This window comes from Toxotes jaculatrix, chromosome 10 (assembly GCF_017976425.1).
Source record: "Toxotes jaculatrix isolate fToxJac2 chromosome 10, fToxJac2.pri, whole genome shotgun sequence".
Lineage (NCBI taxonomy): Eukaryota > Metazoa > Chordata > Actinopteri > Toxotidae > Toxotes > Toxotes jaculatrix.
The window spans coordinates 2042237-2067806 of NC_054403.1; the positions used below are offsets into that span (position 1 = coordinate 2042237).

Here is a 25570-nt window from a genome sequence, read left to right on the forward strand (position 1 = left end):
GTTAGGAGGGACTGGCTCACGGCTGCACTCAGCAGCTCCACCTAGAGTAGGGGAGGCTCCCCACCACATCAGCATGTTTGTTAAATGTCGTCACCGTTACATGAAGTGAAAATCTTTTTCATTTTGTCTCAATCATTTGTTGACTTTCCTCCAAACTTCAGCCTGACATGTTTGTTCTCTGTCAAAACTTTAGGATCTTTAGTAGAATCTGAAACAAATGTCAGCAACATGAGTTTGTATAGATGGAGCCACTGGTGGAGCTGGAAGAGTTTAAGAGCTGAAGTCACTATGTCTTTATTGAAGCAGCAGCATGTTGTCATTAATATTCAGTGGTGGAGGAAGTACTGAAGCTTAGTACTTAAGTAAAAGTACAAATATCCCACAAAAAATATACTCAAGTGAAAGTGGAAGTGCTGCATCAAGAATCTTACTTAAGTAAAAGTACTAAGTACTTACTTTTAAATTTACTTTAAAGTATTTTTTAAAGTAAAAGTACTCATGAAATGGGTTGTCTCAGTGCCAGGGACATTTTTTATTCTTTATTTTAAATTACTGTATTGATCCCTCCTGGGGAAATTATTCTCTGAATTTTACCCACACCAACTGAACGAAACACACACACACAAGCATTATGCACATGAGCAACATGCACTAGAGACGCTGGGGCAGGGGGCTGCCTAGTGAGGCGCCCGGGTAGCTGGGGAGAATCGGTGCCTTGCTCAGGGGCACCACAGCCATGGTCGCAGAGGCAGGGGAGGCGCGTCTCCTTCACCACCACCGTATCCGTTTTTTTGCGCTTGGTCGAGGGATCGAACCCACGACCCTCGGATCTCAAGCCGGTCCAAAGTCCAAAGCCGCACTCTTAACGTACTGCGCCCACAAATTTTGACAAAGAATGTAAATATACTGATTTATGCCTCTGCCTATATCACCTTCTAAATACGGCCAAAGACGGCTGTCTGATTCTGAGCTGGAGGGCTCAGACTCACGCTCAGCCGACGTTGGCTCTGGGTTCTGTTGATGTCACGTGTCGTTTCTTCTCGCCGTAATCAGGCCAGCCCACTAGCTCGTGCTCCTACCAGATGCGCGCTCTGCCATCATTGGAGGTAACAGAGCCACCTGATAGGCTGGCAATGGCAAACAACGCCTCAACGCAATCAGCAATTTTTTTCATGCAAGATTTTGAGGAAATGATGTTCATAACATGTAACGAGTAACGGCATAAATTGTAGAAAAGTAGTGGAGTAGAAAGTACAGATAATTGCTGCGAAATGTAATGGAGTAAAATACAAAGTATGCATTATTATTTTTACTTAAGTAAAGTACAAATACGTAAAAAAATACTTAAGTACAGTAACGAAGTACAAATACTTTGTTACATTCCACCACTGTTAATATTAATGAGAGCTGTGTTTGACTTTTAGTATCTGACTGTTTTTAAGCTGCATCCTGTTGGTTCAGGTGTTTGGAGTTTCCATTTTCCAAACTTGTACATTCTCAACCTTCTTCAGCTCTGAACAGATGATGAAACACTCAACGCTTTCAAGCAGGAACTTTGTCTCCTAAACTCACATCTTTTATTCTTTATTCAGTTTGAGTTCCTGCAGGTTGTCAAAGATCAGCTGTGCTTCTCTGGCCTCAGCTCTGAAGTCCAACCCCTCCCATCTGAGACACCTGGACCTGAGTGACAACAACCTGCAGGATTCAGGAGTGAAGGATCTGTGTGGTTTTCTGCAGAGTCCAGACTGTGGACTGGAGACTCTGAGGTCAGACTCCATTGTTTACTTGTGTGCTGAGATGAATATGATGTGAAAGTTGTGCTGACAGTAAAGTGCAGACATCACACTGATATTATACTGATCCACACTGAGGATCTTCATGGTAAAGTCTGTTTTCTTCTTCTGTGGTTTAGTCCACTGACTGTGGCAGAGCAATGTGAGCTACAGATTTCAAAGCTTCATTTAACAAGAAAAAAGCTTCACTCTTTAAATCACATCCAAGTTTTTTCCACACTCACATCAACAAATATATATTCAGTATTTTCTTCTTCCAACACGACTAGAAAGTGATGAGACTAAAGTCAAAGTGACTCAGATATTCAGAGCAAACTCAGCATGTTTGTTAAATGTCGTCACCGTTACATGAAGTGAAAATCTTTTCCATTTTGTCTCAATCATTTGTTGACTTTCCTCCAAACTTCAGCCTGACATGTTTGTTCTCTGTCAAAACTTTAGGATCTTTAGTAGAATCTGAAACAAATGTCAACAACATGAGTTTGTATAGATGGAGCCACTGGTGGAGCTGGAAGAGTTTAAGAGCTGAAGTCACTATGTCTTTATTGAAGCAGCAGCATGTTGTCATTAATATTAATGAGAGCTGTGTTTGACTTTTAGTATCTGACTGTTTTTAAGCTGCATCCTGTTGGTTCAGGTGTTTGGAGTTTCCATTTTCCAAACTTGTACATTCTCAACCTTCTTCAGCTCTGAACAGATGATGAAACACTCAACGCTTTCAAGCAGGAACTTTGTCTCCTAAACTCACATCTTTTATTCTTTATTCAGTTTGAGTCACTGCAGGTTGTCAGAGATCAGCTGTGCTTCTCTGGCCTCAGCTCTGAAGTCCAACCCCTCCCATCTGAGAGACCTGGACCTGAGTGAAAACAACCTGCAGGATTCAGGAGTGAAGGATCTGTGTGGTTTTCTGCAGAGTCCAGACTGTGGACTGGAGACTCTGAGGTCAGACTCCATTGTTTACTTGTGTGCTGAGATGAATATGATGTGAAAGTTGTGCTTTATTCAGTATTTATTAGGTCAAATCTCCTTCAGAATTTCTAACATTCAAAGTGTGAAATGGTTGAAAGGAAGTTGTGAAAGTGCTGACTCTGATTTTCAAAGTGATTTTTAAAGCTTTGAAAATGATTTGGATTCTGACTCTTACAGTCCACATTGACAGTGTCAGCAGTTTGACTGAGTTGAGCTTGTGTTATTCACAAAGTCTCATTGAGATCAGGATGTTTGACAAGAACTGATCTGTACAACACGTGTGAGCAGGTCTGAAGGTACAAGTGTTCATAGCTGCTCCCAATGGCCTCACTCACAGGCACAGTGAAAAGCCTGCTGTCACAGAGAGGACACGTGACCATGGTTTAAATACGGAGAGGACATTTTCACACAGTGTCTCCTGAAGACATTCATAGAGCTACACTCAGCTGCTGAGCTGAACAGGGACACAAATATTTGTGGAACCAATGAAAACAGAGCAGAGAGAGAAGTTCAAACCCTGGCTCCTTTCTCAGCTCCACACAGCTGACCAATCACTGAGCCCACTGGGTGTCAACGTCCCACTGTGTCTTTGTCACAGGGACACAAACTGTGGGACGCTGACAGCCACCAGGAAGGTGGGGCCAGGAATCCCAGAATGCAATGCTGGAACAGCAGATTCAAATGTGTGAGCAGAGAGTGTTGGATGAAGCTGAACTTGCTTTGGACCAAAGACACATGACTGGAATGTGATGAAATGTCTCATTCAACACACTGCACATGTGCTGAATGTCTGCAGCTTCTCAAACTCTCAACACAAACTTCAGTCACACTCAAAACATCAAAGGCTCAAAACTATTATTATTTCATTTGAAACCTTAGTGAACACTTTGAAAACTTTCTTCCAAACTGTTAAACCTGAGTGTGAATGTGGGACTTTTTGAAGGAGATTTGAGCTCAGAGATTTGATGCTGATCCACACTGAGCATCTTGTTCAGCTTCATATTTCAAAGTCATTGAATGAAGATTCAAAATCCAACACTTGCTAATTGACTCTTTACTTTGGAACAATTTCATCTTCACCTTCAGTTGACTTTTATATTTCTTCACATACAAAGCAAATATTCCACATTAAGACAGAAAGAAATGTTTCTTCACTCTTTGCTTTATGATCTGTGATGTTTATAGTGACTGAAGTTAATGAGAGCTGTGTTTGACTTTTAGTATCTGACTGTTTTTAAGCTGCATCCTGTTGGTTCAGGTGTTTGGAGTTTCCATTTTCCAAACTTGTACATTGTCAACCTTCTTCAGCTCTGAACAGATGATGAAACACTCAACGCTTTCAAGCAGGAACTTTGTCTCCTAAACTCACATCTTTTATTCTTTATTCAGTTTGAGTTCCTGCAGGTTGTCAAAGATCAGCTGTGCTTCTCTGGCCTCAGCTCTGAAGTCCAACCCCTCCCATCTGAGACACCTGGACCTGAGTGGAAACAGGGACCTGCAGGATTCAGGAGTGAAGGATCTGTGTGGTTTTCTGCAGAGTCCAGACTGTGGACTGGAGACTCTGAGGTCAGACTCCATTGTTTACTTGTGTGCTGAGATGAATATGATGTGAAAGTTGTGCTGACAGTAAAGTGCAGACATCACACTGATATTATACTGATCCACACTGAGGATCTTCATGGTAAAGTCTGTTTTCTTCTTCTGTGGTTTAGTCCACTGACTGTGGCAGAGCAATGTTGAGCTACAGATTTCAAAGCTTCATTTAACAAGAAAAAAGCTTCACTCTTTAAATCACATCCAAGTTTTTTCCACACTCACATCAACAAATATATATTCAGTATTTTCTTCTTCCAACACGACTAGAAAGTGATGAGACTAAAGTCAAAGTGACTCAGATATTCAGAGCAAACTCAGCATGTTTGTGAGGTAATGGAGGACGGCTGGCTTGTTTTTGACAGCAGACAGGATGGTGTATCGATCTGGATACAGGAGGAGATATAAGGAGATGTTTATTCTTCTGTTTTTCCAGCAATGTTTATTGTCACAGTTCAATATTCAGCATTGCCATTAATCTAGAATAACATAAAGGCGGTAACATTTAGTAGTGATAAACCACTATCCAGTCCTCCTTAACATAACTAGGATACCGACTGAAATAACAACTTAATATTTTGCCCTGGAAATTACCATCAGGGCGCCCTAACACGGCCAGAATATCTCACATTGTGCTAAACTTGTACACTTTTATTAAACCCACAGCATGTGAGCATTATAACAAGCAACAGACACTTACGTTCTGTCATTGACTTGATACTCTGAATCATGAACTGGAACAAACACATAGAGAGGAATACGGACAACGACCATGGCAGGTAAAGGCAAACTCTAACTAACTATACTGTGCGTCTAACGCTGTGCGCTTCTTCACTCTCAAGGCACAAAAAAGTGGTCTCAGCTCTTAAGTCCAACCCCTCCCATCTGAGACACCTGGACCTGACAGGAAATGACCTGCAGGATTCAGACCTGAAGGATCTGTCTGATCTTGTGAAGAGTCCAGACTGTAGACTGCAGACTCTGAGGTCAGTAGAGGGTTGGAGTCAGTCCATGCTGCTTTCATCAGTATTGTACTAAACATAGTTCGTATCAAAGCAAAGATCCAGTGTCTCCTGTAAACCTCCAACCTTCTCAGTGGCTGCTTTCCTCATTGAAGCTGTGAGAGGAGAACAGGGACAGGCTTCAGGATTGGACAGAAAGACAGAGACACAGAGGACAGTCAGCCAGTCAGATATTAGTAATCAGGAACATCAAAGGTCAGTCAGCTAAGTTTTGTCTTAACTCTGGCTTTTCAGTTTAATGGACATGGATGGAATACAGTATTGTTCAAGATAATAGCAGCACAATGTGACTAACCAGAATAATCCAGATTTTTAGTATATTTTTTATTGCTACATGGCAAACAAGTTACCAGTAGGTGCAGTAGATTCTCAGAAAACAAACAAGACCCAGCATTCATGATATGCACGCTCTTAAGGCTGTGCCATTGGGCAATTAGTTGAAAGGGGCGTGTTCAAAAAAATAGGAGTGTGGCATTCAATCAGTGAGGTCATCAATTTTGTGAAAAAACAGGTGTGAATCAGGTGGTCCCTATTTAAGGACTATTTTGAACAATACTGTATGTGTATTGAGCTCATGAACTAAGATGAATATTTTTAGATCAGCACATGGAACAAAATAATTTCATCTAGTGTGCAACAAACCTACAGAACCCAATGAAAGACAAGCTCAGTAGGTTTCACTCAGAATCTTCCGAATCAACACAGTACAAATATCTACCAATGAAACAGAAATAGTGAATGATTTTGCAGCCAGAGAAAAGTGCAAAAAATTAGAATAATCTATCTTGGGAAAATATACAGTGAAAAATGATGAAGCTTAGCTCAGAGGACCAAACTTCAAAAATTCATGACTGAGAGGTGTCAGATACAGGATCAGTTAATAATCAGCAGGGTGAGACTGATCTCGGATTATCACTGTTAGGTTTAATGAAGCTAACTCAAACAAAAGCGGATGATTCTCCACTCGCTTTGTAATTGTTGTGGTTGTGTCCATCCTCACAGGGTCGACGACAGGGAGATTAAAGCTTCCGGAGACAAAGCATGTGAGTACTGAAACAGTGTCTCCTTTCCATCAGTGTGTCCTCAGTAAAATCTGAGTGTACAATGAGCACGTGGTTCGAGCTCTGGGAGACAGGCTGTGTTTACTTCAAGGGAATCTGGATCCTTAAAGTCTTAAGTCTAGATTCTCACTCCTGACTTGAGTCCTGGTGGGGATGATATGGAATCTAAACAGGTGGATGTTGAGCAGGATTGGTGGGAAAGTCTGAGGACATCTGGTGGACAGGTGGGGATTGTCAAGTCTGGAATATATCTCAGAAATGCCTGGGTCTGGGGAAGTGAGACATATCTGGAGACAGGGACAGAGCGGCAGGCTGAGTAGAAGAAAATAAACCAAGGTAGTTACTGTGACAACATGAGGTAAAATTGAATTATTAAATAAAAAGGAGGAATTGATCATTACAGAGATCTGCAGTCTGCCGGTCGCAGTTTGACCACAGTCAAAGTGATGACAGGAGACTTTGAGCTGCTGCTCATGTTATCTGACTCAGATCCGATGAAGACAGTAACAGTAAACTCAGATTTCTGACATCTCGTCCCTTCAGGCGACTCTGATCTCAAACAGGAACCAAACACAGCAGACTCAGAGCTGGATGTGTCTGACAACACAAAGCTGACGAAGGTGAGAGAAAGATCGTTGTATCCTGATGCTCAGATTCAAGGGCTCGACTCGCTGCAGGCAATGGAAAACAAGCATTCAGTACTTCACCCTCTGTACAGGGGGGAGAGAAAGGCATCAAGTGTCTCTTTGGATGAGGAAACTAAACCATCTGTTGTGTGGATTCTGACTCTGTACCAGTTCAGTCCTCAGCAGCCTTTATCCACAGACTGCAGAGTCTGCTGTGCTTCAAAGCACACAGATGTCCTTTGTAAATAATTACAGTGGCACCTTATACTTGTGTCACACTATTTGTCCACTCAGACTTAATTGTCCCTCTGATCTGTACAGTGAGCTTCAGTTAAGTATGGACTATGGAAGAGTATTTGTTTGCTTCACTGAACAGAAGTTGGTTATTTCCAGTAAAATGATGATGTTTCTTTCTGAATCCCAGCCTCCATCAAGCTTCACTCCTGAACTGCAAACTGAATCTGCAAAAGTCTCATACAGGTAATAATAAAGATAGTAGCTCCTTCTTCCTCCACAGCTTCACTGTGTTGAGCCATAGCAGTCAGCTGATGTGGTCTCTGCAGGCTCCTTTCCCTCTCTCTCCTACGGTGCCAACCCCAGGGTCATATAGTGATATTGTGTTTGTGCATGTGTATGTGCTGTAAACTCCTCTGTGTGTCCGTCTTATTTCGTTTTTCTCACCTGCATGTTTACCTTGTGTCTCAGTCCGTCCCACTGAAGACAGAGAATGATCGAGGAAAACGTTTTTAGAGAAACGAGTAGTTTCCTCTGAACCGTGACCTGAAGTGACATCAGTTTCTGATGACGACAGTGCAGCTTTACCAGCTGTCAGTCAGCTTTAACAGCCCTGTTTTGTCTTTTGACAGTTTGGACCATGTATTTGCACATGCGTGCACAGTCGAGTACTGAACTGAACCTGCAGTTTGTCCCCTCTTTCCTCTGGGCTCTCAGGGCTCATGAAGTGGAGTCTGATTTGGGACGAGCTCAGTTTTTGAGTTTCTGGGTTTAAGTGGTTTGTTATGGTCATTCAGCCTTCTGTGTCCTACAGGTTCAGGTGTCCTGGTCCAGGTGAGTTCCAGTGTACTGTAACTGGACTGGTGTTTGTAATGGATCAGGAGGCGGAGCTTCTCTACAAGACTGTCCAGTGGGATGAGAGCCTCCTCCAATCAGCTGGCAGGACAGCTGCAGGGCCACTGTTTGATATCCAGTGTCCTGAGGATGCTGTCTGTCAGCTCCACCTCCCACACTGTGAAACTAAGGATGGTGAGCAGATTATTGTGCTTTGTTAGAGCAGTGATCAAACCCTATAGTCCCGTTCGTGTCCCCTGCAGCTGCAGAGTTCATTACAGCCACAGTCACTGCAGACATCTGTCCCAGCAGCCACTCTGTAACGTATGTCAGAGAACTGCCTCAGTGAGGTCAGTAAGATCTCAAGCATGATGAGGTTTATCAGAGCCCACTGGGGCACACTCGGTTTATACGTGGCTCTACAAAGCTCAGTTTGTTAGTTTCATTTTTATTTTCACACAGAAACGTCGACATAAACAAAACAAAACATCATATTATTTTGAAAGTTTTCTTTGATAAATAGTGAGGGAACAAACCCATTTTTTATTGATAAAATGATATTTAAAATTCACGGCGACAGAGTCAGATATGTGATGTCAGTCTTATTGTTCTCATTAACAATATGTTTGTACTGACACTGAAGAAATAACATTTTAATACAGTACTAATTAGCATACAGGTTCACAGAGTAAAGAGCAGGTGGTCTCTCAGGTCATCTGGATTTATCCTCTGAGGATCCTGAATATATTAAAAACCATTATCTTTTCTTTGTTGTCATTTCTTGTAGCCTGATCCCCCACGTTCAGAGGTTTGTCCCCTCTGAACCTCACCCCAGCTGACTGAAAGCAGTCTGACCTGCAGCAGCAAGGGCCCAGTCCCTCACCGGCTGCCCACCCACTAACTGTGGGCAACTGTTTAATTCTTCAGTGACAAGACTGAGTGTCCCACATATAGAATAAAGTGATCACTGCTACTGTATTGAGGCTGTTGTCAGTAACACGGATGTTGAACTCCGCTTTGTTTTCACAGCTCTGCTGTCTGAAGGCCTGCTGTCAGTCGTCCACATCACTGGTGATGGAATGACCATCCTCGAACCGCTGGAGATCACAGACACTCACGTGATTGTCAGCGTCCCTCATCTGTCTTCCTTTGGTCTAGTCTGGGACATTTTAGGGAGGTTATGGAACAACATGAAAACAATTAATGGCCAAGTTTTGCTGTTCCTCCGACCACCAAACCCACAAACACAGAGGCAGAACCTCAATGTGTTTCTCCTGCCGAGCAACGTCCCTCTGGAGGAGGTAAAGATTTTTGAAATGTTACAGCTTCACTGTCAGTCCAAACTCATCAGTATCTATCAGACCTTGTGAAACAAATAAAAAACAGTTACTCACCTGATAAGATGGAATTTCCTTTTTTAAATCATTTTATTGGTGAAACTCGAGAAAACCTCTGTGATTTAACAAAGATTGACAAGAACTGGATAAACATTACATTACAGGGACTGTCAGGAAAGCTGTGCACTGGTGTGTGGCTTCATCCAGCCCAGTATCTCCCTCACTGCTACCAGAAGTCAGGAGAACATATGAAAGAGAAAATCTCTGATTTCTCTGATCAGTGGGGCTCTGCTGCTGATCTGCCTTCTAACTAAAATGTTCTCATGTCTTTTAAGGTGAGTGCAAAACAGCGAAATTCTGAGTACATCCAGGCACCTCCCAAATGCAAACTCATCAAAGACCAAAGCTACACTGTTCACTGTCCGGTGGCCTTTAAAGTACAGCCTGAGGTGAGTATTTCAGATGAACATGATTCATAAACTGCTGCTGGTTACCTTAAGTTTACTTTGGATACGCTAAAGATCCTGACACTGGTGCTACTGGTTTTCAGAAAGAAGATTTTGACCTGGATTTTGGACCAAATTACCACCCAATATTTGAGATCCGTCTGCCTACAAACATAGAAGAAGCAGCTGTAACAGTCCGAGACCAAACAAGTACAGATGTGTGGAAGCACGAAGTTGAGCTTACCGGTAAATACTTCATCTACCTGCAGCATCACTCTGCCTGATAGAAGAGAAAAGAACAGAAGACAGTAGAGTAATGTCATAGTTACTGATTGATCCATAGTGCCTTTACACTTGTTCTGCCTGAGATCAGCGTCAGCCTGCTCTTATTCTACGGCCCACTGTGTAACCAGCGTGAGTGGATCTTATTGTTCATGGAGCTCCAGGACCAGTCTGTTTAAAATTAGTAAGAGATGGTTGAAAACTCTGACCTGTGAGTCAAAACGTTCCACTGAAGAGCTGAATGAGGAGAAGCTGAAAGTAACTTTGATCAAGAACATGTAGGTATAAATGCAGGCATAAATGCAGTGGAGCACATCTGGATGTGGTCATAGTTCTCTGTGCTGGAATGTAACTAAGTACAGTTACTCCAGTACTGTAGTTAAGATTTTAGGTGTTTGTGCTTATGGTGCAGCAAACTTCACTAAGTGTCAGAGGGAAATATTCTGCTTTTTACTGCTTCACATTTCTTTGACAGCTACAGTTTCTAGTTACTTCTAGTTACTTACTAATTAATTAATGAATTAAGATGTTTGCATACAAAACATATAAAGGTCTGAGTAAACATGAAGCTTTACTGATGATTAAACTGCTACAAACAGAAGTGAAACGGTCGAGTGACAGGAAATGCTGCCTGTAGAAATACCAAAGATCTAACAGTTCCAGCTGCTTACATGTGAGAATTTTCAGATAAATAATATGGAGGAAATAATCAACCTTTAAAAGTTCAAATTCAGCTTCACCTCAACCAACAGCTTCAATGCACAAACAACAGTTTAATCAAACAGTAGAACCACAATCACAGGGACGTGTCTGTGTGATTGACAGCATGTGGAGGGGCTTGTCCATAGTGTCTGGTGATGTACAGAGCAGAGGCTGCAGCAGACAGAAAACAATTCTGTTCATTTCATTTGCACTTTTGTAATTAGATCTGTTTGAAAGTGATTATCAACAAAAGTCTTTCTCTGGTTTTCTTCCAGGTCCAAGGAGGATAACTGTACAGAGGAGCCTCCCAGCAGAGGACAGTCTTCCAGCAGAGGACAGCCTTCCAGCAGAGGACAGGCTGCTCTTAGTTCGCGGGCAGTTTGTTAAAAGAGTGTCTGAACCTGTTCTAGACCAGCTTCTGGACAAACTTCTTGAGCGTGGCGTTGTAAATGATGAGGAAATGCAGTCAGCCCAAACCAAAAGCAAAGCAGATAAAGCACGATACGTGATCGACACAGTGCGAAGAAAGGGGACTGAAGCCAGCTCTGTTCTGATCGCTGCCCTCTGTGAGGTGGATCCATGCCTTTCCAGAGTGCTCACCTTAAGATGAAGCTAAAGCCACAAACTGTGGACTGTGAGAATGAATTTCACATTTCACAGAGTTTTCTCCATCTCTGGTGCAGCTGAATGTCTCTTCATTCAGCTCCATAGTTACAGATAGTCTCAGTGCTTCTGTCTCCTGTGCAGCAGTAATGAAAAGGTTTGATTCCTCAGAATCAGAAGCCAAAGCACCTGCAAAACCAGTCTCTGTTAGGGGTAGACGGGGTCTCCCTCCTCCTCTTGTTCCTGCTGTTTCAGGAACAGGACAGAGCGTGGGGACATCATGACTTACCTGTGTTGACGAACGTTTACCTGTTGGTTTGGTTTACTCACGTCTGTTGTCTTACCTGTGCCCCAGGATTTCCAGCTCAAACATCTGCTCAGCTGGTCTCTGGAGACGTGGTCCCCGGCTCTGTCCTTCACCATCTGTGGAGGGAACATGGACTCACGTCCTCCCTCAGACCACAGCAGCCTGAGCCGTCTGCCTGAACTCCCTCTGAGCCTAAAGCCTGACTCTCAGAACAAAATGAAATAGTTGAACTGCCTTTTGTCTCTGCTCTGAGTTCTGTTCTGTTCTTTGGGTCTAGTCTTAGAAATAAAGTCTCATGATTCTGATTGTTGTGCGTCACACTGACTGTACAGTGTTTAACGCTTCAGTCAGGACGTTAGCCTGTGGAAGGCAGCTCTGTCTGAGCTGCTCTCTTTGCTTTGAGCTGTTAGCTGTGAGTTCACTGCTGGTCAGTGTCGTAATCACAACATCAGCGTTTTGGTTTGAGAAACTAAGACGGAACACAAGTGAAATTTTTTCTCACCAAATGTTCTCACAGCTAAAAAACAGGGCAAAAAGAATTTAGAGCCAAATGAAGCAGTGAGTGAAGTTTAGCAGAGCTGTGGTGAAGCACGTGTCCCAGCTGCTTCAGTAAGAAAGAAGGATGAGCTGCTCGACATCACGTGACCTCTGCCACCAACATCCTGATCAAATACAGGCTGTTCAGTCCTTACTGCTCATTTCCTGTGAGTCCAGAGATCAGACGATCTGAGGTTTATGGGATCATATGAGCTCGTCGTGTGGTTCACAGGTGAAAGCTTTTGGTTGTGTAAATGTAAAAGTCTCATTATATCAGCAGTCGTCCACAGTTACACAGCTGTGTGATAAAAATGCAGCAAAAGTCTGAAAGTTCAGTTGAACACATCTCAGCTTCGTCCTCTGGAAACAGCAGTGAAGCAGAGTAATGACACTGAAACAAAGGAAACACCAGGCGTCATGGATCAGAGCAGCAGGAGCTCAATTATTACACAAGATGTTTTTACTAACAGAAAATAACATCACAGAAATATGATTCACTGAGGTCAGAGGTCACTTTGGACTGGAGGAGGAAAAAAACAGCGTAGGAGCTAAGACTGAGACGATGATGGAGCGAAGGACAGTAAGTGGACCATTTACAGTGAACGTGGCTTCGTCCTCTTCATCCTGAGGCTCATCACTCAGTCACTGAGCTGATGTAGCTTCTGCTGCGTCCTGTGAGGATGACACACACACACACACACACACACACACACAGTGAGCCTCACACGTGACCAGTCACATGACCACAGATTGATGTTCATCATGTCAGCTATACACAGTGACTGTGTCTCTGCTGTGGTCAGAGCTTTCAGGCTGTTTCGTCTCTAATTGTAGTTTGTGTGTGTTTCTGTTCTGAGTTCTGTCACCAGCAGAAACTGAAGCTTCAACCTGTTTATGAAGCTGTTGTGTCAAACGTGTGTGATGAGTTTCAGTCCATCCCAGATGTTTCCCTCAGGCTTCCCCCGAGGGAAACACCTAGATCTTAACTCTTTCTTTTAAAAATGAGTAGTTTCTGCATTCAGCTCTGAATCATGGAGAAGACGTGAGGTCAGCTGCCTCGTTCTGTTTCTTTCTCAGATTTCTCCTGTGTGATCGTGTGAGCTGAGTCAGGAGCTGTGTTAAGGTGGATCTTTCCTTCCTCTTCAGACTTGCAGTCAGTAAAGTTGATCCATGATGATGAACCCCTCCTCTCCCATACCGAAAAAAGTGACTTTTTGGTGTAGTAAATTCTATTAGAGTAACTGTCATAATTTCTACCAAGTATTTTTAAGATTCAATCAGAACTAGAGTTTTTTAGATAAAATTAAACATTGTATTACCGTAATACATGAACTATGGGGAAAGAGTAAGTTTTACTTTTGTTTTCCTCATAATATTTAAATGTTTATTATTTGTATGTACATAAACCTAGAAATACTGCATAAACTTTACTCTGAAAGTGTAGTTTTTTGAAAAGCATGCACGACGCATGCGCAGTTGCGCAACAGGACTGGCTCTGCCCATGGACGTTACAGGATCACAGAGCAAGGTGTAGCACTAAGGCCTACAGCCACAGGTAAGTTATTACCGTTCTGTTTTAAATTTGTGATAATATATAGGTCCGCATGTATTTTGATAGTTTGGCGCAAGATATGTTACTGTTCACAAGTTAATTTAAAGTTAGCATAACGCCACATTAGTCCGCGCTGGTCTGTACCTAAGTGGGAGGGCGGCAGTTTTTACCGATAAAAATAACTAAAGTTTGGATATTAAATAAGGCACTAACGTAACGGTATAACATTTATCAAGTGACGTCAACATAGTAGAATATGATTCTCTGTAAAACACGAGTGAAAACTTGGCGGCGACACTTAAGTAACGTTACCTTAGTGAATTAACGCTGTGCATGAATGAGCGGGAGATACTGATGAATGTTTGAGAGAAATGCCCCAGAATAGGCTTTTAAAACACACGTTTATTGACAGAAGCGCCAGACGTCTTTGAGAGCTCCAGCTTGCGAATACAAAGAGACTTTACTGGATGTTTCCTTTCCTTTCTTTTTTTTTTTTTGACCAGAAGCTAGTTAGCACGGCAAAACAAAAATTCATTTATGTTTGTTCATGATGCAGTTTAATTGCCCCCCAATTTCCAGGAAATTCCCCCAAATTCATATATATGTCCCTAACTCCTAATTTAAAAAAGTTATTAAAATATTTTTCTATCTATTAACAGAAAGCAAAGCAGAACAGAACATTATTCTTATCATTTAGGCAGGTAGGAAAAAATGTATGCATCATATAATGTTTTGTTATTTTCCCTTATTCATCCATCATAACATAATATTGAAATGTTTTAGACTATTGTTTTAATAACACAAATTGTGTCTCTTCATTTTCAGGGTGCCCTTTGGAGGAGCCAGTGGACAGTTGGAGTTGAGGTCTAGTCAGGAGAAGAAGTTCATCAGGGAGAAAGAGTAGGCCCCTTGTGATATGAGATGGTCATGCAAGAAATGCAATTTTAGGTCATCAAAACGTTTAGAGCTCATAAAACATTACAGGTTGAAGCATCCACACACTAGTCAAGGCTGGTCACTACCCTGCTTGTACTCAGATTGTCCTTGTTTATTTAAAAACTGGGGGGCACTTCATGCACATTTGTCTAGAAATCATACAGAGACTCAACAGTCAGGGCAGATAGTTTCATTTTCGTGTCTTGTATGTAATTCATGTAGTTTTAACACAGAGAGGCAATATTTTGAACACCTTGGGACTCATCTGAGAAAGCATGAGACTGTTAATTGTGTTTTTAAAGATTGTGACTACAGTACGAATATATATTCAACTTTTGCCTCACATAAAAGTAGGAAGCACAATCCTCACTGCATTGAAGATTTTAAAAATACTGTATTCCAGGCACATTCAAGTCAGGCAAGTGAGGTAACAGAGGATAGTAGTTTGGTTGAAAGTGTAGGTAATTCTGATGAAACATTTGTCCAAGAATCAGCACTGAGTTCCAGTTAATCTTGGTTTACTAGTGGGAAGTTGCCTGTCATAAATGTTTTCTCATTTTTCGTCAAATAAGGTATCTGTTACAGTAAAGATTTTATTCTTTTAAAATTTTAAAAACAGAAATAAATGAACAAATAGATGTGAAAATAAATAAATAAATCAGATTTCTGCTTTGTTCTGATGCTCCTCTGAGATGTAACATCATACTAACTGCTCAAATAATGTGACTTGATCTCTCCTTATGGAAGGTCAGAGGTCACACTCTGTGGTAACGGTCTCACACAGTCCAGTTCAATATTTACCGTTCAGATTCAGACAGATCGTTGGTGACATCTGATCATCGAGGGCTTTGGTGGCCACGCAGAAATAAACTCCTTCATCTGTGGCGTTGAAACCGTAAACGTCTCCTTCAGATACATTGATGGATCCACCTGTGATCTGCTTGAACCAGGTGAAGTGGCTGATGGGAGGATTGGCTCTGCTGGAGCAGGTCAGGTTCACCTGGGTACCTGCTGACACCCCACCTGGTGGACTGATGGATGCTGAGGTGTCCTTGGGGGCATCTGGGCAAAATGTAAAAAGACAGAGGAGAGAGGAGGAGCATCAGGCCCTGCATGGAAACCAGCTGACAGCTCATGAATCTTCAGGTGCTGAAGGGTTTCTTACATGAGACACTGAGAGTCACTTTGCCCTCTGCTGGTGAGACAGCTGTCCCTTCATTCACAGGATATTTGGCAGAGCAGGAGATGCTGCGTCCATCATGTTTGTCTGACAGAGTGATGTTCTCCTGGATTTTAACTGTAAAGGTTTCATCTATGTTTTGCTCCAGTTTGTTCTGAGACTCATGTGGGACAGCCCAGGTGAGTGTGGGAGGGGACTGTGGACAGGGAGAGACAGCTGAGCAGGTTATACCCACAGACTCCTTCTCCTTCACATCACCTAAGATGTGAATCCTGGGGCTTGGAGCAGAATCTGTGGTGAAACAACAAACACTCATTTTACACCAAAGAAAACAAACAATCCGGTTTGTGTCAGCTCAACATCTGAGAAACAAACTCAACATTTCAGAAAAAACATTCAAACCTGAGACCTCACTGTTTAAAAGTCTCTGGATGGGATAAGGAAAACACTCACTGAGCACTTTATTAGGAACACCTGAGCACCTGCTTATTCATGCAGTGATCAGTCAGCCAGTGCAGATACAGGCCTGGCGCTTCACTTTATGTTCACACCAAACGTCAGAATGAGGATAAAATGTGTCTCACAGCTGTGGTGAGCAAAGAAGGAACAACACGTCCAACACAGGCTCTGAACCGCTGCCTTGTATCAACAGTCCAGGCTGGTGGTGGTGCCCCCCCCATGGAGTCCCAGTCTCATGTCAAAGCCAAAGCTCTGACAACAACATTAAAAACAAACGAATAAAAATAAAAAAAAGAAGTAACTGTGTCAGCTGTGGTTAAACTGGAAAACAGAGTGGTGCAGTTTTTCTGACTCGGGTTTCCAGTGATGCTTGCTGCATATTTGTTCACTGACCCAGTACCATTGAATATCACATTGTTTGGATTCAACTGAAATCTGTAGTCATTTTTAATCCACACTCCAGAGGAAGCTCTGCTACTGTTAAAGCCTTTTTCAGGATTAGCACTAAAGGTACATGGGATTTGCAAACAAGATCCTCTCAGTGCTTCCATCTCCTGTGGTGCAGTAATGAAGAGGTCTGGCTCCAGAGAACAATCAGCCAAAGCTCCTGTAAAACCAGATTCATGATTAACATCATGTGATTAATGTAACATGGAAAATGCTCCATGAGGTGAAAGTAAACTGAGCAGACTTCAGCAGCAGAGTGTTGCATCATGGTCTTTTTTCATTTTTCTTAATGATTAATAATAACCGCCCTTCACCCCCCAACAGGTGATGTCTGAGGCCACATACACCCACAGTCAGTGCTGTCACAGAGAGAGAAACAGACCATAATATTCAGCTCACCTGACAGAAAGAAGAGGCTCAGCAGCACGCTGGCTGTCACCATGTTCACACACTGGACCAAAGTCATCACCTGGATTTACAAACACAACCATTCAGTGGATTTTACCAAACACTGACATCAGGAACTTCTCCTGTGCAGCCGCTCGTCTCTGAGTTGTGAGTTTGTGACGGACATCATGTGCAGAGCTGCACAGTGAAACATCACATTTCACATCGACGGAGAATGTTTCCACAGACGCCGAGCTAAAGTTTCACGAGTGTCGTTCTGCTGAACCAAACCACAGCCAATAAAATGACCACATATCACATCAGGTGTTTTTCAGTGTCTGAACAGTAACAACAGGATTTAACTGTCTACGTTAACAAGGATCAGAGTAAAACGTTGTCTCACCAAACGAGCCCGCAGCAGAGAAGCAGCAGCACAGATCGTCTGAGGCGAAGGGACGAGCTGATGCTGATGCTGATGCTGATGTGCAATGAACTAATTACTCAACTTCCCTGTTAAGGAAACTTCCTGTGATACCAGACCAATAAGCAGGTCCACATGGTTTTTATAGCAAAGACATGCAAACAACAACCTGCTCCTAAATACCTCAAAGACCAAAGAGCTCATCATAGACTTCAGGAGAAAGAAAACAGAGATCCCACCTCTAATCATCAGTGGGGACTGTGTGGAGAGGGTGGCAGACTTCCGCTTCCTGGGTGTCCACATAGAGGAGAGTCTATCCTGGAGCATGAACACCTCTGAGCTGCTGAAAAAGGCCCAGCAGAGACTGTACTTCCTGAGGATACTCAGGAGGAATAACATCACACAAAGACTGCTGGTGTCCTTTTATCGTGCCTCCATTGAGAGCATACTAACATACTGCATGTGTGTATGGTACACCAGCTGCACAGCGGCTCAGAGGAAAGCACTCCAGAGGGTCATCAACACTGCCCAAAAGATAGTCGGCTGCCCTCTCCCCACACTGGAAGAACTACACAGTTCTCGCTGTTTGAAAAAAGCACAGAACATTATAAAGGACACCTACCATCCCGGTCACTTCCTGTTTGAACTATTGCCTTAAGGCAGAAGGTACAGGTCAATAAATGCAAGGACAAACAGACTCAAACACAGTTTTTAAACCTTCAGTTTTAAATAATATGCAATACTCTGTTTTTAGGCAATGATTTGGTGTGTATGACTGTGTGTGTATGTCTGTTATGTATGCTGCTAATGTTACTATACGTTTTATTTATTTATTCTTTTTTATGCACTGACTGGAGAGCACTTTAAATTTTGTTGTACCTGTGACAATGACAATAAAGATCTATTCTATTCTAAACTTTGGAATAATCTCCCAGTAAGTCTGAGGTGTGTGGACTCTGTGGACTCTTTCACAAAGCAGATACAAATCCATCTGTTCAGACAGGTTTTTAGGTAACGTAGTATTTTCTGTTTACACTTGTGTTCTATATCTGCTCCTCTCGTATTTTATCTGCTGTTCTTATTGTTTTATTTATTTGTTTCTCTCTCTTTGACTGTGAAGCAGTGTGTGACTAGGTTAGAGCCTTTGTGGAGGCAGAGTGATGAGTCTGTGCTTTAAATGACAACTGGGATTGTGGCCAAAAACTTCTTAGCTAAAAATACAAAACGCTGCTTCATCCTTGATAGACTTGATAATGAGCTCACGATGAAACTAATCTCACTTAAGGTCTCAATCATTGTTCTCCTTCAAATCTTATACCAACAGCCTGTAAAAGAAACAGTGTTCTCCTGTTAGCTTTTTAATTAGCTGTTGAATTGAATGTTTTATTAGTGATATGATTGTCAGCTGTTAATATGAATCATTTCTGTTTCCTCTTAAAGTCACAGCAGAGCTGTGCAGAGGCTGAACTGGGCTGTGTCTCTTTTGTCAGAGTGAGGTATAAAGGTGCTCTCATGAGTGTTTGTCTGCTGACTGCTGGTAGAAATGACTGGAAAGTGTCTTTCTGTCTCCTGTCAGTCCATAACATGTCCTCTCACCTTCACAGAATCTCTGAATGAACCTAAATGAAATGTCTGCACTGGATGTTCAGTTTGTTGCACAGTTTACACATTAGATTGAAGCCTTTGACATTGATTTTTGTCCTTCTCAGTTAAAACATGTCACTTACATCACTTCCTTTGCACATTTTCCTGCTTCCTTCCATTACAGAATTTAAAATTCAGATATGTTTTTGCTTTTTCATGCAGATCAGATAGAGACAGACCCCCTGCATCCTCAAACAGCCTCACACTTACACACCTTCACCATGCAGGTAGATGTATCATGTGTGAGGAGAAATATGAAAAGAAATCAGAGAGTGGTTTCAGTGGGTTCTTCATCTCTCTGCTCTTTCTGTGCTTCACACATTCCAGGTTTCAGAGGAGTTTTTGTTCAGCAGTTGTGAGTTTCTCTGGGTTTAGGTGAATAATGTGCTCTTTCATCTCTCTTTTTATTTTTCTGTGGCTTTCTGTCTCTTCTACTCTGAGCAGACAGTGTTTTCTGTGTGAAGTGTTCTCTCTGCTGGATGTTGGTCTCTTCTCTGTATGAAGCATGAAGCTGCTCAGACTCCATCTGCTAATATGACCAAGCTCTCTTCACCTCATCTCAGGCCTGACCTCAGACCAGCCTCTCTCATGCTGCACACACACACTTCCTCAGCCTGGCATGGATCAGATCCTGTCAGCCTCTGTTTCTACAGGACACATCGGCTCAGTTGTCCATAATAAAGGACACTTAGGCAGATGAGTTTTCAGCAGCAGGATTGGCTGGACTGAAGCAGAAACCCTGATCATTTGATAGATTTCTAGTTTGCAGCTGAAAGTTGATTTTACAGTAACTCTCTGTTGGGAGAGGAATCCATGCAGAAAGTTCATCTGCTTTCTAGGCTTTTATCTCTGATCACTTCTGGATCTGAGCTCATTCTTGTACCATCAGTACTAAAATAATCAGCCCTGATGAGGAGTATTACTTCCTAATCTTTTATACAGTACATGAAGTTTTCACCTCATTTTAATATAAGCTCAGAGAACTTTTTAATACTGTTGCACCTTTGACAGTTAAAATACCAAAACACACCTTGAGATGACAGTTACACCTGTAATCTGAAAGATGGAGTAGGAAGTTAAATATGAAACTATATCATCATATTCTGGGACACAATACTTTGTTTGATTCTATATCTATTTATAAGTTTGTGTTTTAACTGTATTTTTCTTTCTCCTACTTTTTTGGGGCTTCTGTCTCCTGATCTCCTTTGTCCTGGATCTTTTTCTCTGGATCCTAAAAATGCAGGTAAAACATGACTTGTTTTTTTATCTGGTGTGTGAGTTGACATGCAAGTGCATTTGTTTGTGGTTAAGTTTGTGATACAGATACAGATGAAGGTATCAGGTCATTCAATTTTTTGATGATCTCTGCCTGTTAAACCATCCAAAGCAGCTCTGCAGTGTTTCCATCTGTGTTCATGTTGCTGTTTGAGGGTTAAGACTTGGTTTCAGGGTTAGAATTGGGTTTTGGTTAGAGTTAGGGTAAGGGCTAGGGAATGCATTATGTCAGCAAGTGTCCTCACAGAGACATAAGTACCAGCATGTGTGTCCTTTGATGCCTTTGATGTATCAACATTCTACAGTCTGATGTCAGAGGCTGCAGTAAGTGGACACACAGCCAGAGACAAGTTCAGAAGTCAAACAGGAGCAGAAACAGTTGGACTGGACAGGACTTGCTCATGATTTAGGAAGAAAGAAGCACTCAGATATTTCTGCACAATTATTGACAAGGAAGGGAGGAGCTACTGCTGTTACAAGGACAAGAGGAAACTACAGGAAAGTCCAGATCACTTCTTATGGTTGCTCTACTGGTTGCTGTCTACCAGGCATCATGGTTTGCGTTTATAGTTTGTTCTTTGACATACTGATCATTTTCAATCTTTATAAGAAGTGTGTGATGTTACTACCAGTGCAAACCAAACATTTTCTGCTGCTGCTTCTTCAGGAAAATCAGATGCTGCATTAGCTGTGAAAAGGTTAGTGTGGTTTTTTTTTTCATACCCACACAAGTGTTCTGTTGGACTTCAAGAATTCTTTTTTCTTTGTCAGTAACAGTGAAATCCTTCCCTGCCTGACTGTTCACATTGTTCCAAATCAGTTTTACACCAACAATTAGTAGATTTTCTGTCATTAAATGTCATGATCAGAGTCTGTTAGTCAGGGCCTGGACCCAAAAGCAGAGTGAAGGCAAACTTCGAACATGATAAACAGTTTATTCACAGAGTTCAAACAATAAATAACAAAGGAAACTAAAGGCGGCGGGATTTCCCGGGGAACTTGGAGGTGTAGGCTGAGGCAGTGTGGAGGAAGCACGGAGAGGGGTAAACTGGCAGAGTCTGCAGGGAGCGAGAGGAGAGCGGTTAGAAGGGAGACAAAGGTAAGGGCAAAAAAATCACAGGGCACAGAGATCTAGTTACCAGGTAGACGACGGTACGATCTGACGAGGGTCGACTGGAAAGCCGGGCCTCTTATACTCCAGGAGGGAGGTAGATAGCCACCCGATTGAGCACAGGTGGTTGGAATCATCCTGATGAGGAGGAGGGAGCAGGGAGGAGCCGGCCAGGAAACCACCAACCCACACCCACACCAACATACACTCAGCCAGACAAACAAAAACAGAAAAAGGAACAGCATATAACAAACCCCAAAGGCAGCAGAGCTGCCTCATGACATTAAAACCTGCTGGTTCAGCTGGTTATGGAGTCCAAAACAACTTTATGCAGCCTGTTTAAACACAGGTTAGACTTCAACTACTAAATTCTCACACACAATCAAATATAGCAACACAGGAAGCCTGAACTCCTCATTGCTCCTCTTCACAAATGAAACTTGTTTCAAAGCTTTTCTAGTCAAACATGACAGGAACTTTTCACACTGACATCTGGAGGAAAGAAACACTGTGATTTGGACATTCATTAGAAATCAAGACACTGAGAGGTCAGGAGCTTTCAACTTAGTGTTCAGTGTGAGACATGAGTGGATGCACTGTGTGAAATGAATGAGAACTTTCTCACTAATGAGGGAACGTAATGAGGAGGACTTGTTTTTTCCCACAGTGATGAGACTCTATTAGCAGAAGTATAAAACCCAGGAATTGCATGCAGTTAGACATTTCACTGAACTGGCAGTTGTAAATCTTTTGTTTTGTGATGTAAAATGTCATTTGATGTTGGAAAAACCTTAATATTCTGTAAAAAATCATCTTTACTTTCAGTGAAAGTGTTTTTGTGTTCTGCTCTTCCATCTTGACGCTTTCCTACCAGCAGCCGGTTCGATTCCTCGACCAAGCACAAGGGATACGCACAATGGATATGGGTGGTGGTGAAGGAGACGCCCCACCCCCCTCCTCTGCGACCATGGCTGTGGTGCCCCTGAGCAAGGCACCGATCTACCCCAGCTCCCCGGGCTCCTCCTAGGGAAGCCCCCTGCCACAGCGTCTTTTGTGGTCTTGTGTGTGTGTTTCGTTCACTTTGTGTGGGTAAAATGCAGAGAGTCATTTCCCCGAGAGGGATCAATAAAGTATGACTTAAACTTAAAAGTTATTTAAACAGAACCAAATCATTCTGATATTACTTACAAACATTATGAGACTGTATGTTTAGACAATACTTTTCACATCTTCTGAAGTCAGTGATGTGTTCACTACAGCAGAAAAAGGATTTCAATGGAACAATGTCTACAGAGCCTCTTACAGCTCTTTGCTTCTTCTACACAGTCATTATGACAAGTTCACCACAGAAAGAGATAAAAATATGGACTCAATGTAGAAAAAGAAGCCAGAAAATACCACCTCTGTAAGACTGTTAATATATTTTACATTTTAGAAAAAAAAACATTATTTTGGCTGATAAAAGGATTTAATCAAATGAAATTAACTTTAAAAATCACATTAAGTAAAACTACTTCTCCATCTATGAGGTGTTAAGAATTGGATCACATCTGACACAGCAGCTGCTACTGTTAAAAATTCAAACTCTATAACTGTTGCAGGTTTTTAAGGTATTTAATTAAGATGATTTATTTAGATTATTAATATGTTTTATAGATCCTGTTAAATATTTAGCACTGCTGTTTCTGACACAACTACCAAAGTATTATTAAAGCTGCTACAAATAAAGAGATAAGATAAGATAATACTTTATTGATCCCTGGATGGAAATTTAGTTGTTACAGCAGCATAAACATAAATGACACCACATTTCACAAGAAACTAGAAAATTATACAATAAGTAACAAATAAGTTTAGAAAATTAGAATATACAGAATGACCACAAGCAACTAGAAAAAAAGATATAAAGTAACAAATAAGCTAAAATTAAATATGGAATATACAGAATAACCATAAAATGAAATGCACAGCGGAAAAAGATGGAATTATGTCCTACATCATGAATATCATGAAAAAGAAATACTAACAATTCCAATAGGAGTATTACTATTGCACAGAAAGAAAAAACTGTACTGTTTAAAATACTGTTATTATTACACCAAAATACTGTTAATATTTATTGCACAAGAGAAAAAAAAACTGTTACTATTGCACAAGAGAGGGAGCATGTGAGAAAAGAAACAGCAGCAGTGAGCAGTCCTATGTGACACTGTTGTTATACAGTCTGACTACTGTCGGGACAAAGGACCTCCGGTAGCGTTCTTTTTTGCACTGAGGGTGCAGCAGTCTATGTCTGAAGGAGCTCCCCAACGTCCCCACTGTCTCATACAGGGGGTGAGAGGGATTGCTCCGGATGCTTGCCAGCTTGGCCAACATCCTCCTCTCTCCCACAGAGTCCACTGAGTCCAGGGGGCAGCCCAGGACAGAGCTAGCCCTCTTTACCAGTTTGTCCAGCTTCCTCTTGTCTTATTCCTCCACGCCAGCAGACCACTGCATAGAAAGGTGCTGATGCCACTACAGTGTCATAAAAAGTCCTTAGTAGTGTCCTACACACTCCAAAAGACCTCAGTCTCCTCAGGAGGTGGAGGCGACTCTGGCCCTTCTTGTATAGGACACCTATGTTGTCTGACCAGTCCAGTTTATTGTTGACGTGAACACCAAAGTACCTGTACACATTCACCGTCTCTATGTTAAGTCCTTGGATGTTCACTGGTGGAGTCTGAGGAGCCTTTTTTCAGAAGTCAATCACCATCTCCTTCATCTTGTTGGCATTGATGTGAAGGTGATTGAGTTCACACCAGTCAACGAAGTCCTCGACCACCTTCCTATAAAACAGCAAGTTCCCATACCGGGAGTTGAACCCGGGGCGCCTGGGTGAAAACCAGGAATCCTAACCGCTAGACCATATGGGAGCTACTACTACTTCTACTGATGAATGAATGAATTGAGTTGTACTGTAACATGTTCACCTCTGCTGAACACTTTATGATATAATAGGTCTTTAGGAGGGTCTACCCCACCCTAACACAAACTCTGACAATGTTCCATCCAAACTTCTTCTTCCTACTCTTCATATTGAAATGTTCATTGTAATATTCATACATGTTGCATTGTTTATTCATCTGACAGCTAAATGAATGTGTGCTCCACTGGTTTCAGGCTCCAGAGCTCAGGAGATGTGAAAGTTTGGGTTGTAAATCACTCACATTAATTCAGACTGTGAGACTCAGAAACTGACATAATCAGAGCACTTTAAAACTGTGCACTCCTGACCTCTAGTGGCTGGAGTCAGTGTGACATGCTCTCATATAGCACACCTTCTAATGCACGTTTGGGTTAGGGTTATTCATCAGTTAATTAATGTACGTTATAATTTTAAACATTAATTTAAAGGAAAATGGGAAATTTATCAAACAAAAAATTATTTAGATAAACTAAAATTAGGTCAGAAAAGAATAAAAAATCATCCAAAAAAATAACATTTTACTTTTGATTGGTATTTTGTGTCATTATACTGACATATGAACTGTGGGAAGAACATGTTGGGATGGAATAAAGCCTTTTACCTCTGTCATGGAAGTTGTGCAAATTTGGTCTCAACTGACAGAATTATTACATTTAGAAATGTTTTAAATGGTTGAATTTCTGAGCTAAATACTGTGGGACTTATGTACTAAGATGCTCTAAACCCATATACATAGTAAGGTGAATTTGTTTTTCTTTTTTTTTGACTGTAAAAGAAAATGAAAGTTTGAAGGAAGGAGTTGGAGAAAAAGAAAAAAGCACTTGTCTATAAGCCGCAGGTGCCT

General features: G+C 41.8%; 1 protein-coding gene and 1 non-coding gene across 2 annotated transcripts; one reads left to right on the forward strand and one right to left on the reverse strand.

Moving 5' to 3' along the window:
• Positions 1-1744: 1744 nt before the first annotated feature.
• On the forward strand, positions 1745-11930 carry LOC121188715 (NACHT, LRR and PYD domains-containing protein 1b allele 2-like). The gene is made up of 10 exons (XM_041048577.1): positions 1745-1766; positions 6380-6420; positions 6982-7058; positions 7489-7544; positions 8113-8327; positions 9162-9433; positions 9805-9918; positions 10020-10161; positions 11175-11533; positions 11858-11930. Exons 5-9 carry the CDS (start codon positions 8171-8173, stop codon positions 11507-11509), a joined length of 1020 nt encoding a protein of 339 aa, XP_040904511.1. The 5' UTR covers positions 1745-1766; positions 6380-6420; positions 6982-7058; positions 7489-7544; positions 8113-8170; the 3' UTR covers positions 11510-11533; positions 11858-11930.
• Positions 11931-24601: 12671 nt separating this feature from the next.
• On the reverse strand, positions 24602-24673 carry trnae-uuc. The gene has a single exon. It is a non-coding gene; the product is annotated as a tRNA-Glu (tRNA).
• Positions 24674-25570: the final 897 nt, after the last annotated feature.

What these genes read in the sequence shown, in the direction of transcription:
- LOC121188715 (XM_041048577.1), top strand. Translation starts at nt 8,171, where the DNA reads ATGGATCAGGAGGCGGAGCTTCTCTACAAGACTGTCCAGTGGGATGAG. An exon ending in GCAACGTCCCTCTGGAGGAG is followed by an intron (nt 9,434 to 9,804) that starts GTAAAGATTTTT and finishes ATGTCTTTTAAG; the next exon opens with GTGAGTGCAAAACAGCGAAA. An exon ending in GCACGAAGTTGAGCTTACCG is followed by an intron (nt 10,162 to 11,174) that starts GTAAATACTTCA and finishes GTTTTCTTCCAG; the next exon opens with GTCCAAGGAGGATAACTGTA.